General features: G+C 37.1%; 1 protein-coding gene across 2 annotated transcripts; it reads right to left on the bottom strand.

Moving 5' to 3' along the window:
* Positions 1-196: 196 nt before the first annotated feature.
* LOC126809856 (uncharacterized) lies at positions 197-7,526 on the bottom strand. Of its 2 annotated transcripts, XM_050534678.2 has the most exons (3): positions 7,377-7,526; positions 2,524-4,620; positions 197-1,389 (listed from the first exon to the last, which is right to left on the bottom strand). In XM_050534678.2, exons 2-3 carry the CDS (start codon positions 4,573-4,575, stop codon positions 1,333-1,335), a joined length of 2,109 nt encoding a protein of 702 aa, XP_050390635.1. In that variant the 5' UTR covers positions 4,576-4,620; positions 7,377-7,526; the 3' UTR covers positions 197-1,332. The 2 variants fall into 2 exon arrangements, with proteins under 2 accessions (XP_050390635.1, XP_050390634.1); XM_050534677.2 differs by having other exon boundaries at positions 197-4,620.
* Between the last annotated feature and the right edge of the window lie 9,190 nt (positions 7,527-16,716).

The following is a 16,716-nucleotide window of genomic DNA, read 5'->3' as shown; positions in this document are numbered from 1 at the left end:
CATGCTTCTGCTACTCACATGAAATGAATGTGTTTTATTGTCCTATATTTCTGCACCAACAAGACAGGAACATATGCCCACATCAGCTTAGTCATCCAAGCAGTCCACAACTGTTGTTGTAAAGTGAGTCTTTAGAACTGACAGTTCTCACTATAATGGTTTAAAAATAGATAATGAAAAAGGAATATATTGAAAGTTTCAGTCAAATTACTTTATTCTGAGTGAAGTTATCAGTGTTTGAAGTATCGATATTCATTACTACCATTGTTAATAAACTAAGTCTCGATAATCCATTTATAAATTAAATTATTAAATGGCAATAAGGTTTCAATCCATTAAATATCAGCACCATCCATGGTCTAGAGGGTTGTTAATGTGAATAAATCTCTAATAATTTATGTAACATTTGAGGTCAAAATAAAGACCTGTATGGCAATGGGCAATTTTAGATCTTACATACATCTTTAATAAAAAAGTAAAATCGTTTTACTCTATGTTATCGGCATTCTGACTAGATTCTACGATATAATCAAGAGCAATAACTCTGTAAATAATTATCAGAAATTTGCATTTCACTATCATTTAACTGGATGATAAATTCTGTCGTTTACAAGATTCTATAAAGAGATCAAGGGCTGGTCAGATTTCATTGAAATTCAACAGACTCTTACATCTCACTAATGTAAAGATATGATAAATGCAGTGTGTATGTATAGTGTTCAAAAGTTATTGTGGATGACAGATGGGGTGGGGGCTTAGAACAATATACGACCAAATGTTGGCAAATAAAAACAGACAGAAACCCAAAATTCTGTTTAGCCTTCGAAAAAAAGAAAGAAGACATTTTATGGTCGACAGTAGCACTGACACCAATATTCTGACTTTAAATGTAGGAACAAAAACAAATCATTATACATTTTATGGTGAAATTAATATTCCAATCATATTCATAATGGTAAAATATATATCCATATAGACTGTTTTAAACCAGATTTAGACCAAAAAAAATTATTCATTCTTTCAAAACTTCTCATTCTATTTCATACAAACAAATTATAGCCAATTATTACATAAAAATAACAGCACTATAAAGATATAAAACAATAAAAAACATATAATACAAGGAACATTGCAAACTTCTAAATGCACAGAATAAATAACTCATGTTTTGCCATAAATTAGTATCACTATAACAACAATACTGTTGGAGTTGGACCTATACTTGAGCTCCTTTTTTGAAATTTTCTATCCTGTAAATGTGTCCACATGTAGATCTGTCCATCTTCATAAATCTAGATACATGTATTTCCAAAATGTGTATATGGTTAGAGTTTACATTCTCCTCGATTTATGTTGAAGACAGTCCTGTGTTGTCAGATCTTTCCTCAACTAATAAAAAAATATGGCTTAAAGTAGCTAAGTCTCTAACTCAATATCATCCCAAATCTTCAACATTGAAAACACGATTTATTTGTCAAATTAAATCAACATTCATGTTGTGATCTTACCGGAAAAAGATGGGCTTTTGATATCCAATATTTAAGACAAAATAAACATTTTACCATTGGTACACGAATCGTGTACCATAATGCGCTTCAGCCCCAGTTGTATCAAGAGACTACAGGGACTAGGCTAGACACATTGCACCAAATCAAACGGCGTATGTAGACTGGAATAACCAGATGCTAGAAATTTGCACTCGCTTGAGACTGCTGACTTATTTCGCCGAACATAACTGATTTGAAATTGGAGTAAAAACGGGAACCATTGAATGTAAATCAGTTTATATACATTCATACTACAGTATATGTGTTGCGACCTACTTTTGTCAATTTCTAGGTCCCAAATGTTAGCGATTTAGCTCCTTTAACATGCCCTATAAATTCTATTAAACTCAACATGTGTAGTAGTGATGAATTTATATGGTGAACATTCATGCTTATAAAACCTTATGAATATATTCAACCATTGTGATCCTATTACTGATCTGTATCATCATCAAACTAAAAAATTCTATGTATATTTATACAACATATCGTACATTTCATCTTCACGTATCATGTATGAAGCTATATCAGCTGGTAAACAAACTTTTACAAGACTACGTTTATAATGATTTGATTTACACGGACCCTTATACAGGTCAATAGTAGTGTGAACACGATCAGGATCTACCACATCCTGACTAGTTGTGGCTCTTAATTTATTTATCATGTCTTCTAAATTCTTTTTAACATTTTCACCATCTTCGAAAATTTTGCTTTTTTCTTGTTCAATGTCATATACTAGAGCACGCATCTCATCATTGTGCCTGCGACGAAGACTTTCTCTTTGACATAAATGATCCTCTCTTAACTGTATACTACGATATTGAGCATATACATTCATAGGACTTTTTTCCATGAATCTGGTCGCATTTCTTAATTCTGCTATTTGCTTTTGTCGTAGCATTGTTATTTGATGTTTATGAGCATTTGTTAAATGATGACATCGTACATTAGAACCACTTTCAATCATATTTACCTTTTTCTGACAGTCTGATTGTATACTTAATATTTGTTCTTGAATACCAGCAGCGATCTCGAAAGGCGACCGGCCTTGCTGAACCCTTGTTCTAGCCTGTTTATTTAAATTGGATCGTGTAGCTTCATTTTCACCCTGAAATAAAGGCGGAATGCGGCTGCTTCCCTCAAGGTAACATTTGACATTATTTTGTGTTGATGGATCAGATCTGGATGTTCTTCGCTTAGCATATCGACTACTTGTTAAGTTATCGTCACACTGATGGACACTTTCTATTCCCCATTGTGACTTAATTTTTCGAATCAATTCATTTTCAGCTTGTAAAGTCAACTGATTTTCACTTTTGTTAATAGTATTAGTTTCTGTGATCTGTTGTTCAGTAGTTATTTGAGAATCATCAGTCAAATCTACAACTTCAATGCTTTCATTAACAACTATCACTTCAACAACACTTTCATCACTACTGTCGACTGGCATTGGAGGAGGGGAGATAATTCTAACTTCATGCACCAATGGCGTGATCATAGCAACTTGGATCTGACTTGGTTCTTGTTTAATTTCTGTTACTAAGGATGTTTTAGGAGTCTCTTTTTCTTTTGATTCTACAGCTTTATCATGCACTGAATCAGTCTGATTATCTTCTGGCGTGTCTTTGATTGTTTCATTCTGTTTGACAGGCAGTTCATCCTCTTTTTCAGATGATAAAGTTTGATCTTCTGTTGATATTTCTGTAACTGAAGCATGCGATTTGGTGACAGTTTGGTTAGTGTCTAAGGATTCAATCCTTCTTTCTTTTGCTTTTGGTTCTCGAAAGGCTTCGTCATCCGTACTACTTTTGGTGAACTCTGACAATGATATTTCTAATTCATTTAATTTCCGCTTCAAAGGCTGTGAACCTGCTGTTGAAATGGAGTCTTCAGCTTCAGTGTCACTCACTTTCAGTTCTGATCCTTGTGTTTCTCTAGTAGTCAAATTATCTGCTACAGTGGAACCTTCATCTCTCTTGGTACGAATAGTTGAACCATCAAAATATGTTGTATCATCAATTTGTGTGTTGGTCTTTGTTTCTTCTATTATAGTACTACCATCTTTTAAAGTACTACCATCACTGACGAGAGTTACGTCTAATGCTGTAATGTTTTTTTCAGCAGAATTATCTTTATCCAAGAAGATAAAATTGTCCAGTCCTAAGATATCAACACTGACATCACTATCCATCAAATCCAATTCATCATCGTCGGTAGTGTCATCTAAAGTAGGACGGGAATAACTAAATGTTGTAAATCTACCTCTAAATGGTGAGCCGGTCTGATCAAAAGTTTTAAAAAAGTTTTCATCATTAACTATGTTTGAATTTGGTTGAATAGTGGTATCACTGCATTCATCTGTAGTTACAAAGTGTTGATTTGTATAGATGGAATCCATATCAATCTGACTGACATTACTGGAAGAACAAGATGAGGTAGATAGCCGGTCATGTGGAGGTTTATCATTTAAATCAGATGGCTTATCACACAGGATGGATACACTTTCCAACAAATCCTCAAAGGTTTCATTATTTTCTTCCTCGATCGTTTCATTTATAGTATAACATGACGACAATGCTGCCTGATTGTTTGTATTCAGTATTAATCTCTTTGGAAGAGAGGGAGCATTGGCACAAGGTGTACTACTGAATTTATTTATCATAGTCGTGTTGCTCCATTTGCGTTTGAGTGTAATGGGTGTTGTTGGGGACATTACATTGAGATCACAAGACAACTTATCAGCTTTTATTGGTGAAAGTCGAGATAAGTTGGAAGGAGTGCCATGAAAGATGGACTTGAGTAGGGACTCCTTTTTCTCGCATACTGGAAGCTGTATTCCTGCTAATTTAGCAGGCGAGATATGGAAGGATCCATATTGTTCTTCTCTGACTGTATCTCCAACTCTAACTATAGTGATGTTTTCTTCAGTATTGTCTTCCTCGCATAGAGAGAGAATAGATCGCTCTAGTTCATCTAAATCCTCCATGTTACTTGGATCACACATGTCAGACTTCTTTTCAGCCATTTTCACTACATAGGTTAGGTTTTCAATATGAAAAATTGACTCTGACTGAAATATAAAGAAAGCATAATATAAACAAATCATACATGAAATAAGTTTTGATTAGCCAAACAATTTCAACAAGTTCGAAAACAAATATCTCCAAATTCAGTTTTGGTGACAGTGTAGCAACTACAAATAATTGTTCTGAGACTAAGAATTTAGATTGGGTTACTCATTAGAACTAACTGAACAATAAAACAAATATTGGAAAAAAAAATGTCAACCAGCAGTTGCCAGGCAATATACGCCCACAGTTTGCAAGAGATGGATAGAGATCAAGCTAAAAACAAAAGCGATTTGTCGTACAATAAGGGGCCATAATTGAGAAAGTTATGGTCTGAAATGTGCAAATATTGAAAGGGACTGAGATCTCTGGGATACAAAGATATATTTTAAGTTCCATCAAAATCGGATAAAAACTGTGACCTCTAGAGGGTCCACAACCTTCGTACTACACACTTTACCACACAATTTGCATGCAAAGATCGGCCATTTTGTCGGGTTTTGTTCTGATTGTCCCGAAATACGAATGCAGAATGGCAGAATGGTGATATATTTAAACTGTTTTTCAAATCGGATAAAAAATTGTGACCTCTAAAGAATCCACAAGCTAAAAAACATGATTTTTCATACATTCAGGGGCCATAATCCTGGAAGTTACGGTCTGATTTGCGCAAATAACGAAAGGAACCGAATCGAGATCTTTGGGACATAAACATATATTTTAAGTTTCATCAAAATCTGATAACAATTGTGACTTCTAGAGCCAGAGGGTCCACGACCTTGGTATGACATACTTTTACACTATTTGCGTTCAAGGAACTGCCATTTTGTCAGGCAGTTTTGGTCCGATTTTCATGAAATTGGAACTCCACCGTCATTAGGGTGTAACGGTATAAATTCAAATGTTTTTTTTTCAAATTGGATAAAAATTGTGACTTTTAGAGTGTCCACAAGCTTGGTATTAGTTACATACTTCTTAGTATTTACGTACAAGGAGCAAACATTTTGTCTAGCAGTTTCGGTCAGATTTTTACGAAATTCAAAGTCAACCTTCATTGATGTGTAACGGTGATATATTAAGACGTTTTTTAAAATTGAAGGCAAATTGTAACTTCTAGTGGGTCCACAAGCTAAAAATGCAATTTTTCGAACAATCAGGGTCCATAATCTAGAAATTATAAATTAGATCTTTATTTGCACAACAAGCACAAAATCAACTCTGTAGACCCACGGATAGCTTGGATTCGGCTTGGATTTAAACAGGATTTCATTGACTGATTAAATTTTTAAATGGCGTCGTAAGCGGAGATTAACCGTTACGTTGACGTCATACTCCCGGAAATTTTAGATCGAGGCTAAATGGTGGCTAGTTGGTTAAGACGCTGGCTCGCTAGCCTGGAGGTCGGGTGTTCGATCCCTGCATTGGCTGAGAAAGTTCATCGGAATTTTCCGACGTGGTTTCCTCTTGTCAGTGGTGCAGAATGGAGGGCCTGACAAGGACAGCTGTCTAGTCCTTTGGATGAGACGAAAAACCGAGGTCCTGTGCATACATTGGAATGCACGTAAAAGATCCCTTGGCAGTTGGAATCCGATATAAGAGTAGGCGATAGTGCCGCTGTGCGGGCAAAATTTCCATCATAGCACACTGTATGGCATATGCCCGTCTTCATTAGCCCAGTATAGTAGCAAAACATTAGGACGCTAAACCTCATTTCATTTCAAATGATAGAGTGTACGAAGCGAGGCAGCTGTTTAGCAAGGCCGCATGTCAGTCAATTTGATTGAAAGTTTGATATATATACGGCCTTGATATTATGTTTAGTTGTGGTTAAAATGAGAGTTTGGATGTCGGTATTATACGCTCTTTTGTCACTTGCGTTTACAGAAAAATTATGGAAATTGATAAACATCGCATCACCCCAGTTGAATTGCAGCCCCATTGGATCACTGTTTCCTATTAGTATTTGTCTGCTTCGGGAATTACGTAGGCCTACCAGTTACAGTACAAGAGTACACGCAGGCTAACAAGAAGTCGGCTATAATTATGCCTCATTGATTTGGTCCATATATTCAAACTTTCGCTTCTTATCTATATATTTAAAGTCTTATTTTTAATTTGTAGTAAAAATAAATGTGATACGAATTGAATTGCAATCCCGTCTCAAACCGATTGACTAACGGTACCACAGCCATTGAAAACGTTACTTGATAATCGAGATTATGTAGGTGGAGTTAACACCTGTCAATCAAACGATCAGCCATTCTCGGAGACAGTAAGAGAGAGTTGTCAGTTGACTGCTATTTCTAGTCAAAAATTACAATGGTGATAACTTTGTTCAGAATAAAGTAATTTGACTGAAATTTTCAATATATTCTTCTTTCATCATCTATTTTTGAACTGTTATAGCAAGAATGGCCAACTCTCTATCAAAATCTCCCATAATGTATCTTTAATATTTCTCTTCCAGGAGTAGTCTCCCTTTTTAATTTAAAACTTGCTGACTTCAAAGTTGTGGGTTTTCTTCGTGATTGCTTGAAAATGAGACTTGGGCCCGCACTAGCCTTATTGTCCAACATCTAGTCAAAAGGGCGGATTAATTTCGCAAAATGTGAAGATTGTGTTAAATTTGAATGGAGGGTGCACATTATAATTAGGCCCTATTTGGTAATGAGATTGCTTCAACCTTTTTGGGGGGGCCTAATTTTATAAATATTAATTATTATGTTAATGTGCCTTAATTTTAGTAAACAAAACCTACCGAAATAAAGTCAAAGACTGTGCTAACTAAACGTTATAATTAGATCTGTATAGTTTCATAGACGCTTCTCATTTATTGAACATCCTTGTCTATTTATTATTTACTTTCAGTCGAGACAACTGATTAATTTGGGTTAATACTTCGAGTGAACTTCTCTCGTGAACCTTTTATAGACTTTGACATCCAGGCGTTTTCTCTTCATAGCCTCGAACACCAAAAATGTTAAATAGACGGGCTCAATCATAGAGCTATATATAGCTCTATAGTCTATGGGCTCAATCTGTTTCACAGAGGATTACGAAAGTCTTCTAATATCTCTGTAAAAGATGACTCCCTTTAACACGTGACATCTCATCACGCGGCGTCAATCATATTGGCTCAATGGCGGTTGCATTGTTTACATAAGACGTTCTAGTAAGGGCAAAATTACTCATTTTAATACCCATTTGCAATAAATACTAGGAAATAATTTTTACCTACAAATACGTCAAACGCCTTTATTTATTTTACTAATACATAAAAAAAAATGTTTTAGAATTTAATTTGTCGGAGGAAAAAAATTAATATTTCTGGCTCATTAAGTCGCATCGATGTCATCCTTATCAGTGATTGTAGCGCCTAGCGAAAATTCACTTCTGTTCAGTGTGATTCGGGCTGGGCGAAAAAGTGTTAATTTTCGATAACTTTCACGTGCAAGCACGACAAACCCATTCCATCACAGAAGAGGTCGAATGTAGGCCTATAAATATAAATAATGTTGGTACAAAAGAGATATGAACATGTTGATTAATTTGTTTTCTCAAAATATTGAAACATTTTTATTCGCCCACGTGGAAATGTGGTCGTAGGCTATATTGATGTCGCCCCTGTCGGTCGGTCCGTACCCATCTGTCCGTCCGTCGTCCACAATTTCTTGTGAACACTCTACAGGCTACATTTATGTTTGCATTAGTGAGATGAAGAAGCCCATTTAATTTCAATAACTTCCGTTAATTTCCTCGGGAGTTATGACCCTTGTTTCACTTTGTTGCACCTTGTGAACGCTCTAACGACAAAAGTTATCAACTGATCTTTACGGAATTTATATGCATCATTTAAATTAGTAAAACAAAGAATCCTATTAAATTTCAGCAATTTCCATTAATTACATCTAGAGTTATGGCCCTTGTTTCACTTTGTTAAATCTTGTGAACGCTCTGATGACAATAGTTATCATCCGATCTGTTTGAAATTTATATGCATGATTTAAATTAGTGAAACGGAAGAATCATAGGCCTATTGAATTTCAGCCCTTGTTTCGCTTTGTTGTACCTTAAGTGAATGCTCTAACGACAAAAGTTATTATCCTATCTATATGAAATTTATATGTATCGTTTAAATTAGTAAAACGAACAAGCCTATTGAGTTTCAGCAAATTTCCGTTAATTACATCTAGAGTTATGGCCCTTGTTTCACTTTGTTAAATCTTGTGAACGCTCGGACGACAAAAGTTATCACCCAATATGTATGAAATTCATACGCATCATTTAAATTAGGGAAATGAAGAAGCCTATTGCATGTCAGCAATTTCCACCAATTACTTCTAGAGTTATGGCCCTTGCTTTACTTTGTTGAACCTTGTGAACGTTCGAACGACAAAAGTTATCATCCGATCTGTATGAAATTTATATGCATTATTTGAATTAGTAAAACGAAAAAGCCTGTCGAATTTCAACAATTTCTGTAGATTACTTCCAGTGTTACGGCCCTTGTTTTAGTTTTTAGAACCTTGTGAACCCCCAAACGACGAAAATTATAATCTCATATGTATGAAATTGTCTATTAAATGCCCCTAATTACCTACAAGAGAATAAATATGCGACAACCTATCTTAATATTATTTAAAGATACATTATGGGAGATAAGATAACGAGATCGCAGTTCTGGCTATAATAGTTAAAAACTAGATAGTGTAAAGGTAATTTGCTGAAAATTTCAGTCAAATTGATCCACTATAAGCCGAGAAAGAAGCGGGTGAAATTTTGGCATAGTCTCGGTCATCATTACTAAAATCATTATTATAAACAGCTTAGTCTCGATTATCCACTTTTATTGATTTAATTATCAACGGCCGTTAGCGGCATATAGGAATCTAATCCAGCCAACATCGAAGGCTAGCCTTGACATCGAGAGTTTATTATGGTCTGGATAAGTTAATTAATGTCTAATTGATAATTTAGATAACATTTCAGGCCTAAAGAAAGACTTTTAATAAGCAGATTTTGCTCTTGCATAATGCATGTTTAAGTAATTTAGAAATACAACATTAGAACGGTAAGTTAGTTTTTCCCACACTGATCCGCAGTGAATATTTGGTAGGCCGCTACAATTACTGATATGGATGACATCGATGCGGCTTAATGAGCCAGAAATATTAACTTTTTTCCTGCGACAAATTAAATTCTAAAACATTTTTTTTATGTATTGGAAAAATAAATAAAGGCGTTTGACATATTTGTAGGTAAAAATTATTTCCTATTTAGTGTAAATGGGTATTGAAATGACTAAAATGCAGCATTCTCTCCGAAGCAGTAACGTCTTATGTAAACAATGCACGCGCCATTCAGCCAATGATTGACGTGTTAAAGGCTCAATACCATTCGTGTTGTAACTGAATAATATGTCCCAATCTTTATTCTGGTCAACAAATTGTACTATTTTAGAATATTTCAATTAATTGATGATACAAATTTCATCTTAACACACCTTATTTAAAAATTTTGAAAAATTCAACATAATGGTTTGAAACGTCTAACGTAAACCTTTTCAAATGAAACTTCGATTTAAAAATATTTTCGAACCCTCTGGACAAGTAAAATAGGATGTAATGGATAATTTACACAACAGGTAGAACACTTAAACATCTAGTACTTAGATAGAGATATTATTTATTTTCTGGAGCTTTCAAGCCAGCAAGAGTGTTATTGTCCCTTTAAGGCAGTCATCTTTGACAGAGATATATCACTAGACTCGTAATTCTCTGTGAAACAGATTGAGTTTTTCCTTGAATGAAAAGTGGTAGGCCTATCACGTGTTCCCAAATCAGTAAGATTACCCTGTCTAATGCACGACGCTACTAATAGATATCTGGGGCGATAGCTTAGACCCGAATTTCAGTAGCTGAAACTCCGTCGTAAACGATAACAGGTGCCAAATCCGTCATTAATGTCTCTAATTCAGTTGTTTGAATACAAAACTGGACAAACCGATTTTTCTGGCAGACGGGTAAAATGGGGAAAAATACTAATGTAATAAAGTGCCTTAAATCCGATGACTTTTTGGTCTGGACGCCTGGCCCCAGATGGCGAGTAGCCATAGTCGCGCAGCGACCCATTTCAAATTCAGGACACTACTTTTCAGCGACAGCCCACACAGACAGCCACTACGCTTTGGCCCTACTATGGCCCATCTATGGCAACATCTGCAGGGGCGGATCCAGGATTTTCAGAAGGGGGGGGGGGCGTGCTGCCCCCACTTGGGAGTGCGAAGCCCGGCCCTCGGTGGGCGGACTGACGGGCAATCAACCAAGTCACCAACGGCTCGTTTCGGAGTAAATTACGACGGGGATCACTACCATTTTTAAGTATTTTTGTTCTCCTTTCCCTTTGGATCTGCGCCTGATCTGGCTGGATGTTGTCACATGTGGCCCATAGTCTAGGTAACACTTGGCAACTATTGGCTCACTATAGTACTGATGAATCAAACTTATTTTTGCAACTGGTATCTAAGAACATCTTGACAGTTTGTTAAAAGGTTTAAAAAATTTTGTTTTATATTCAAAACTTTTGAAAAAATAATATTATGCGAGAAGTTTGCCATATTTGGGCTAGAGATGGCCCATATCCAACTGGCCAAATGCCTCAAAATATCAACCCAATAAATTTCGGCTCAGAATATGACTTCTAGTTTCCAGTAGAATTTTCCTGGGTGCTGTGGTCCTGGAGTTCTATATTAGTTTTATTATTATTACAGCATATTTATAGTGCACCCTTTCATGTAACATGTTCAGGGGCACTTTACAAAGTGACAATGTAAATCATAAATAAACAACAAGATTATGGACATGTTAACGATTGTATAAATTCTAAAATTCAGTAAAATAACTTAATAGAAGTTAGTATTAACAAGAAACTGAAGACATTGCAGTGCTACACAACTGTGTATTATTTTCACTGAACTTATGTTAAAGACAAAAAGATATGTATATTTTATTACATTCACTACGATAATATTAAATTAGATAAGATTTATGTGATTTTATTATTTAGATAACTTCATTTAACTATTCTTTTGCCTTGGCATCGTCAACAGAATTCAAATTAATCAACAGAGAGAACAAAAATAAGCTTATCAAATTAGAAGAGATCATGGGCTAACTAATAACTAATACATTTTTTCCAAAAATAAGAACTATCTGACTTAACGCATTGACACTTGCATTGACAGACCCCTAAACCATGCTTGATATAAAGAAGTAAAAATATGTTTTTTTATGTACATTTTTTGCATTTATTGCAGGTGTGATCAAACTCCACCATAATAAGGATGCGGTGGAAAATAATTTTAAACATGTTGTAAAAAACTGGTTGGATAAATGAGGGAAGAAAAAAAAATACGAGGGGAAAAGAGGAGGAGGAGACAGCTGCAGGAGAGGGAACGGGGGGGGGGGGGTGATATTGATATAGATAAATAAATTTTATAATTGAAGATTTTGCTTTTGTTGTTAATGTATGTTGTATGTGCTGCATGTAAGATACCCTCAATTTCTACCATCTATAGTTCCCGGAAGAAAGTCTTGGCTGTTTCTGCTTGAGAGACTTTAAGAAGCGGAGACAAATGGGTTTTAACGCCCATTTGACACAAACTAGGTCATTTCGGGACTAACATGGTTCAACCCTATTTCAATAATTAGGGGTCTTTAACAGTGGAAGGAAACAGAGAAAACCGAAGAGGTTGGACAGGCGACTGTACTCCTTGTCACACACAACCGGGAATTTGAAACCACGTCACTTGACTCAATGACAGACCTTATAATTTCATGCGCACGTGTTAAACCACTAGACCAGCCAACTTCCCTCTTTAAGAAGGGGTAGAACAGGGAATAACCGTATGGGTTAAGGTTACCATCGTTTGCCCACATCTGGCATGGCACGATTTTCATGTATGGGACATAATATATGGGCCAGGAATGGGCCAGTTGTGCTATCTCTGGCCCACATGTGGCATGCCATATCTTTGCCAGCTGTTAGCCAGATCTGGACCATATAAGGTGGGTGTGTGAATTAGCGAATGTGGGCCAGATCTGGCTCCGACTGGGCCTCATCCGGTGTGATATGTATATCCGGCCCAATCATTTTGCCAGATATGGGCCATGTCTGTGCCAAATATGGTGTGTTGTCTGGGCATAGGGTAGGGAATGATGATATTTGTTCACGCCTTCAAAACGACTGGGTATTGAGGACAGTAAGTTACTGATTATGAAAGAATTATGCACATCAATCGGGTATGAGATGCATATTTCTGTCCACGATTTTCGTAATAGCATCTGAGTTACTCCGCTGCGCACTGATGACGTCATTCGGCGTTTTACACGATCGATCCCATAGCTGGAGCCACCCCTACGCATGATACATTAAAATTTGATTGTATTTGTTGAAGTGAACTAGTTATCTAGTTACATGGCCAGAAGCTGGGCCAGATTTTTATGACTTTTTGTTCCACCCATCGGTCCGGTCCTGTGGCTAAAACTATTTTTAAAAATTCAATAAAGTATCCAAGTTGCCGAAACGAGCTCAATAGGCGCGAAAAACCTGCAAAACAGATATCCAAATTATTTTCTTGATTTAGGATTTTATTTTGTCGCAGATTCAGCTTTAACTGGTAAATAACTGCTGACCGACTTATCAGCCAATGGAATCGCTGCAATTTGCTGTGATCTTTGAAGGTAAACAAAACGTCGTAAAGTTACCCAACATACAGAAACTGGATTCGTCTATTTAATTGGGAGTACACGTCAGCCACAACTTTCGTATGTAGGTCATACTATAAATATTCGAAACAGGGTCGCCTGTCCAGCCTCGTGGGTTTTCTCCGGGTCCTCCGGGTTCCTCCCACTGCTAAAGACCCCTACGCGCAAGCGAATTATTGAAATAAAATTAAACCATATGTTAGTCCCGAAATGACCTACTTTGTGTCGAGTGGACGTTAAACCCCATTTCTCTCTCTCTCTCACTTTATGGGCGAATTTTTATTTTGGCATCATCATTATTTGAAATTGCTGGCGACCTTTGAATGCAGCTACAACAGTCTGATTGATTGGATTCAGGATCACTTTCAAGTTGCTTTATTCGCGGGCTGAAATAGTAGGAAAACGCGTTGCCCCCCCCCCTCTACTTTTCTTCACCGACTGGGCTAATGAAAACCGACACAAGCCATACAATGTGTGTGTGTTTGTGTGTGTGTGTCTGTGTGTGTGTGTGTGGGGGGGGGGGTGTTGGATGGCCGAATGGTTAGCACGTGCGCGCTGTATCATAAAGCCTGTCATTGAGTCAACTGGCGTGGTTTCGAATCCCCGGTTGTACGTGACAAGGAGTGGGGTCGCCGGTCCAACCTCGTGGGTTTTCTCCGGGTCCTCCGGTTTCCTCCCACTGCTAAAAGTCCCCTACGCGCAATCGAATTATTGAAATAAAATTAAACCATATGTTAGTAACGAAATGACCTAGTTTGTGTCGAGTGGACGTTAAACCCCATTTCTCTCTCTCTCTCTCATACAGTGTGCTATGGGGGAAATATTTACCGTCAGCGGTGCTACGGTATATTTTTAAATCGACTTCTAACTGTGTAAAGGGTTCTTTTACGTGTACGCCAACGTGTACACGGGGCCTCGGTTTTCGTTCGATCCGAATGACTAGACGCTGTTCCTTGCCAGGAGCTCAGTCCTATACGAATAGCACACTACATGGCGTATCCCTGTTGGTGCAGAAAAGTAGGACGTTAAACCCCATACCATTTCATTTCCATTACAAAATTGCTTGGTTCATACTTCTTGTATGAATAGGAATGGGTTATTCCCCCTTAATCGAAACCCACTAAAATCTTGATTAAAGGGTGTATGGCTCTTTCCTTTGGAACCTTAACATAGACGAAATTAGGAAGTCAGGTCAAACAGGAACTACCTAATCTGAATGACGAATGGCGAATGAACTAGTGTTCTGAATAATGTTTGCATGACAATGCATATAGATTATATGTAATAGTCAGCTCAAGAGAATGACGACAGAGCTAGGATCAATGGATGAATGACAGAGAATGACAGAGGGTTGCTTGATGACTAGACGGATGACAAAGAGACTCTCGACAGACATTCTTTTCATGGATGACTGAAATAATAGGCTAATAAAGCCCAGTATATGGATGGCAAGGGAATACACGGGATTCACTGGAAGAATAACAAAATGGATGACAGGTTCATCAAGCGAATGACATTGGGAATAATAGACGTTTATTTGTCTTGTGAATTTGTCATTCTCTTTGTCATGCATCTGGTGAACCAAGCTGCCATTCTCTTTGTCATTTGCCTGGTGACCCTCACACTGATCAGCAGTGAATATTCGCTATAGGGCGCTACAATCACTGATAAGGATGACATCGCATCTGATGCGACTTAATGAGCCCCAAATATTAACCCTTTTCCTCCGACAAATTAAATTCTAAAGCATCTTTTTTATGTATTAGAAAAATAAATAAAACGTTTGAAATATTTGTAGGTAAAAATTATTTCCCATTTAGTGTAAATGGGTATTAAAATGAGTAAAAGGCACCATTCTGCCCGAACCAGTAACGACTTATGTAAACAATGCACGCGCCATTGAGCCAATGATCGACGACGCGTGATGTGACATCACGTGATGAAGGCAGTCATCTTTTACAGAGATATTATAAGACTTTCGTAATCCTCTGTGAAACAGATTGGGCGAACCTCTGTCATTACTTTTGTCATTCGTATGGTGAACCTGTGCCATTCTCTTTGTCATTCGCCTGATTAACCTGACGTGCCGGTCTCTTTGTTATTCGCCCGGTAACCTGTGTCATCCTTTTTGTCATTCGTCTGGTAAACCTGTATCATTCTCTTTGTCATTCGCCCAGTGAACCCCAGCCATTCTCTTTGCCATACCTCATCTGTGGCTCTATCATTCTCTTTGTCATTTGCCTGGTGAACCTGTCATTATCTTTGTCATCCATCAACTGAACGTGTCATTCTGTTTGTCATTCGTGTGGTGAACCTGTGTCATTCTCTTTGTCATTCACTTGGGCGGAGTGACATTGATCAGGCCCCCTGGGCAAAAAGGGACATTGGCCACACAAACCATCCCACTCAACAACCCATTCCATAAGCAAAGCTAGGAACTTTTCAAAAGTTTGTTCCTTATAATTAAACAAAGTAATCATACTTTTATACCGGAAAATAACAAATAATATTACAAAAACAGCTATTTAGACTAAGTCGGTTTATCGTTTCAGTTTCTAGATCGATCGAACCTCAATATAAATTTCATTGGGGGAAAGACGGAGACCTCAAGGTCGATATTCATTAAACCTCGAGATCGATATTCATTAAACCTTGAGGTCGATATTCATTAAACCCATTCCATGAAATGACATATTTGTTTTGTCATTCGTCATTCAAATTAGGGAGTCAGGTGAAAAAGCACATATTAAAGACGAGAGTATCCTCGTCGAATCGTCGCTTAGTATTAAACTCAGTAATTGTGTATCCATAAAATTATACCGCGTGTTATTATTTTACACTTTAAGTTTGGCGGTCTTCATTTTTCTATAGAACAAAACTCACTTGATCATTTGACTTTCTGGATTGGCGCATCAGTTTGATATATACTCTTGAAAAAAAGTAGGGGATATTGAAATGCAAATACCTATGCAGGTTGTGATAATATGATAAATAGTCATGGACACTTGATATGCTTTGAGGGTATGTTCACAGATGAAGAACATATCGCCCCAACAGAACCACTGAGCTGCACATGCGACACGCAACAACACCATACACGTGGGAGGGGTTCATTGTCAAATTTGACACTTCAAAGAAGGGTTGATGAAAACTGCCGCTTGCTGGTTGTCCTATCCATGTTTGCTTTCCTATCGGTTCTTGCATAAGATTTACTGTTTAGCATATCTTTGCTTTAGTGTGTTACATTTAATTTGATCGGGAGACGTGTTCGTCGACGTCAACGTCAACCGACAACACTGCAAGAATTGACCGTGGCACCGCAAGATGAGTGGG

Source organism: Patella vulgata, chromosome 2, assembly GCF_932274485.2.
Source record: "Patella vulgata chromosome 2, xgPatVulg1.2, whole genome shotgun sequence".
NCBI classification, from domain to species: Eukaryota; Metazoa; Mollusca; class Gastropoda; family Patellidae; genus Patella; species Patella vulgata.
This window is presented reverse-complemented; position numbering and strand designations above follow the sequence as displayed.

Coding starts and splice junctions, on each gene's coding strand:
- LOC126809856 (XM_050534677.2), bottom strand. CDS start 4,575: ATGGCTGAAAAGAAGTCTGACATGTGTGATCCAAGTAACATGGAGGAT.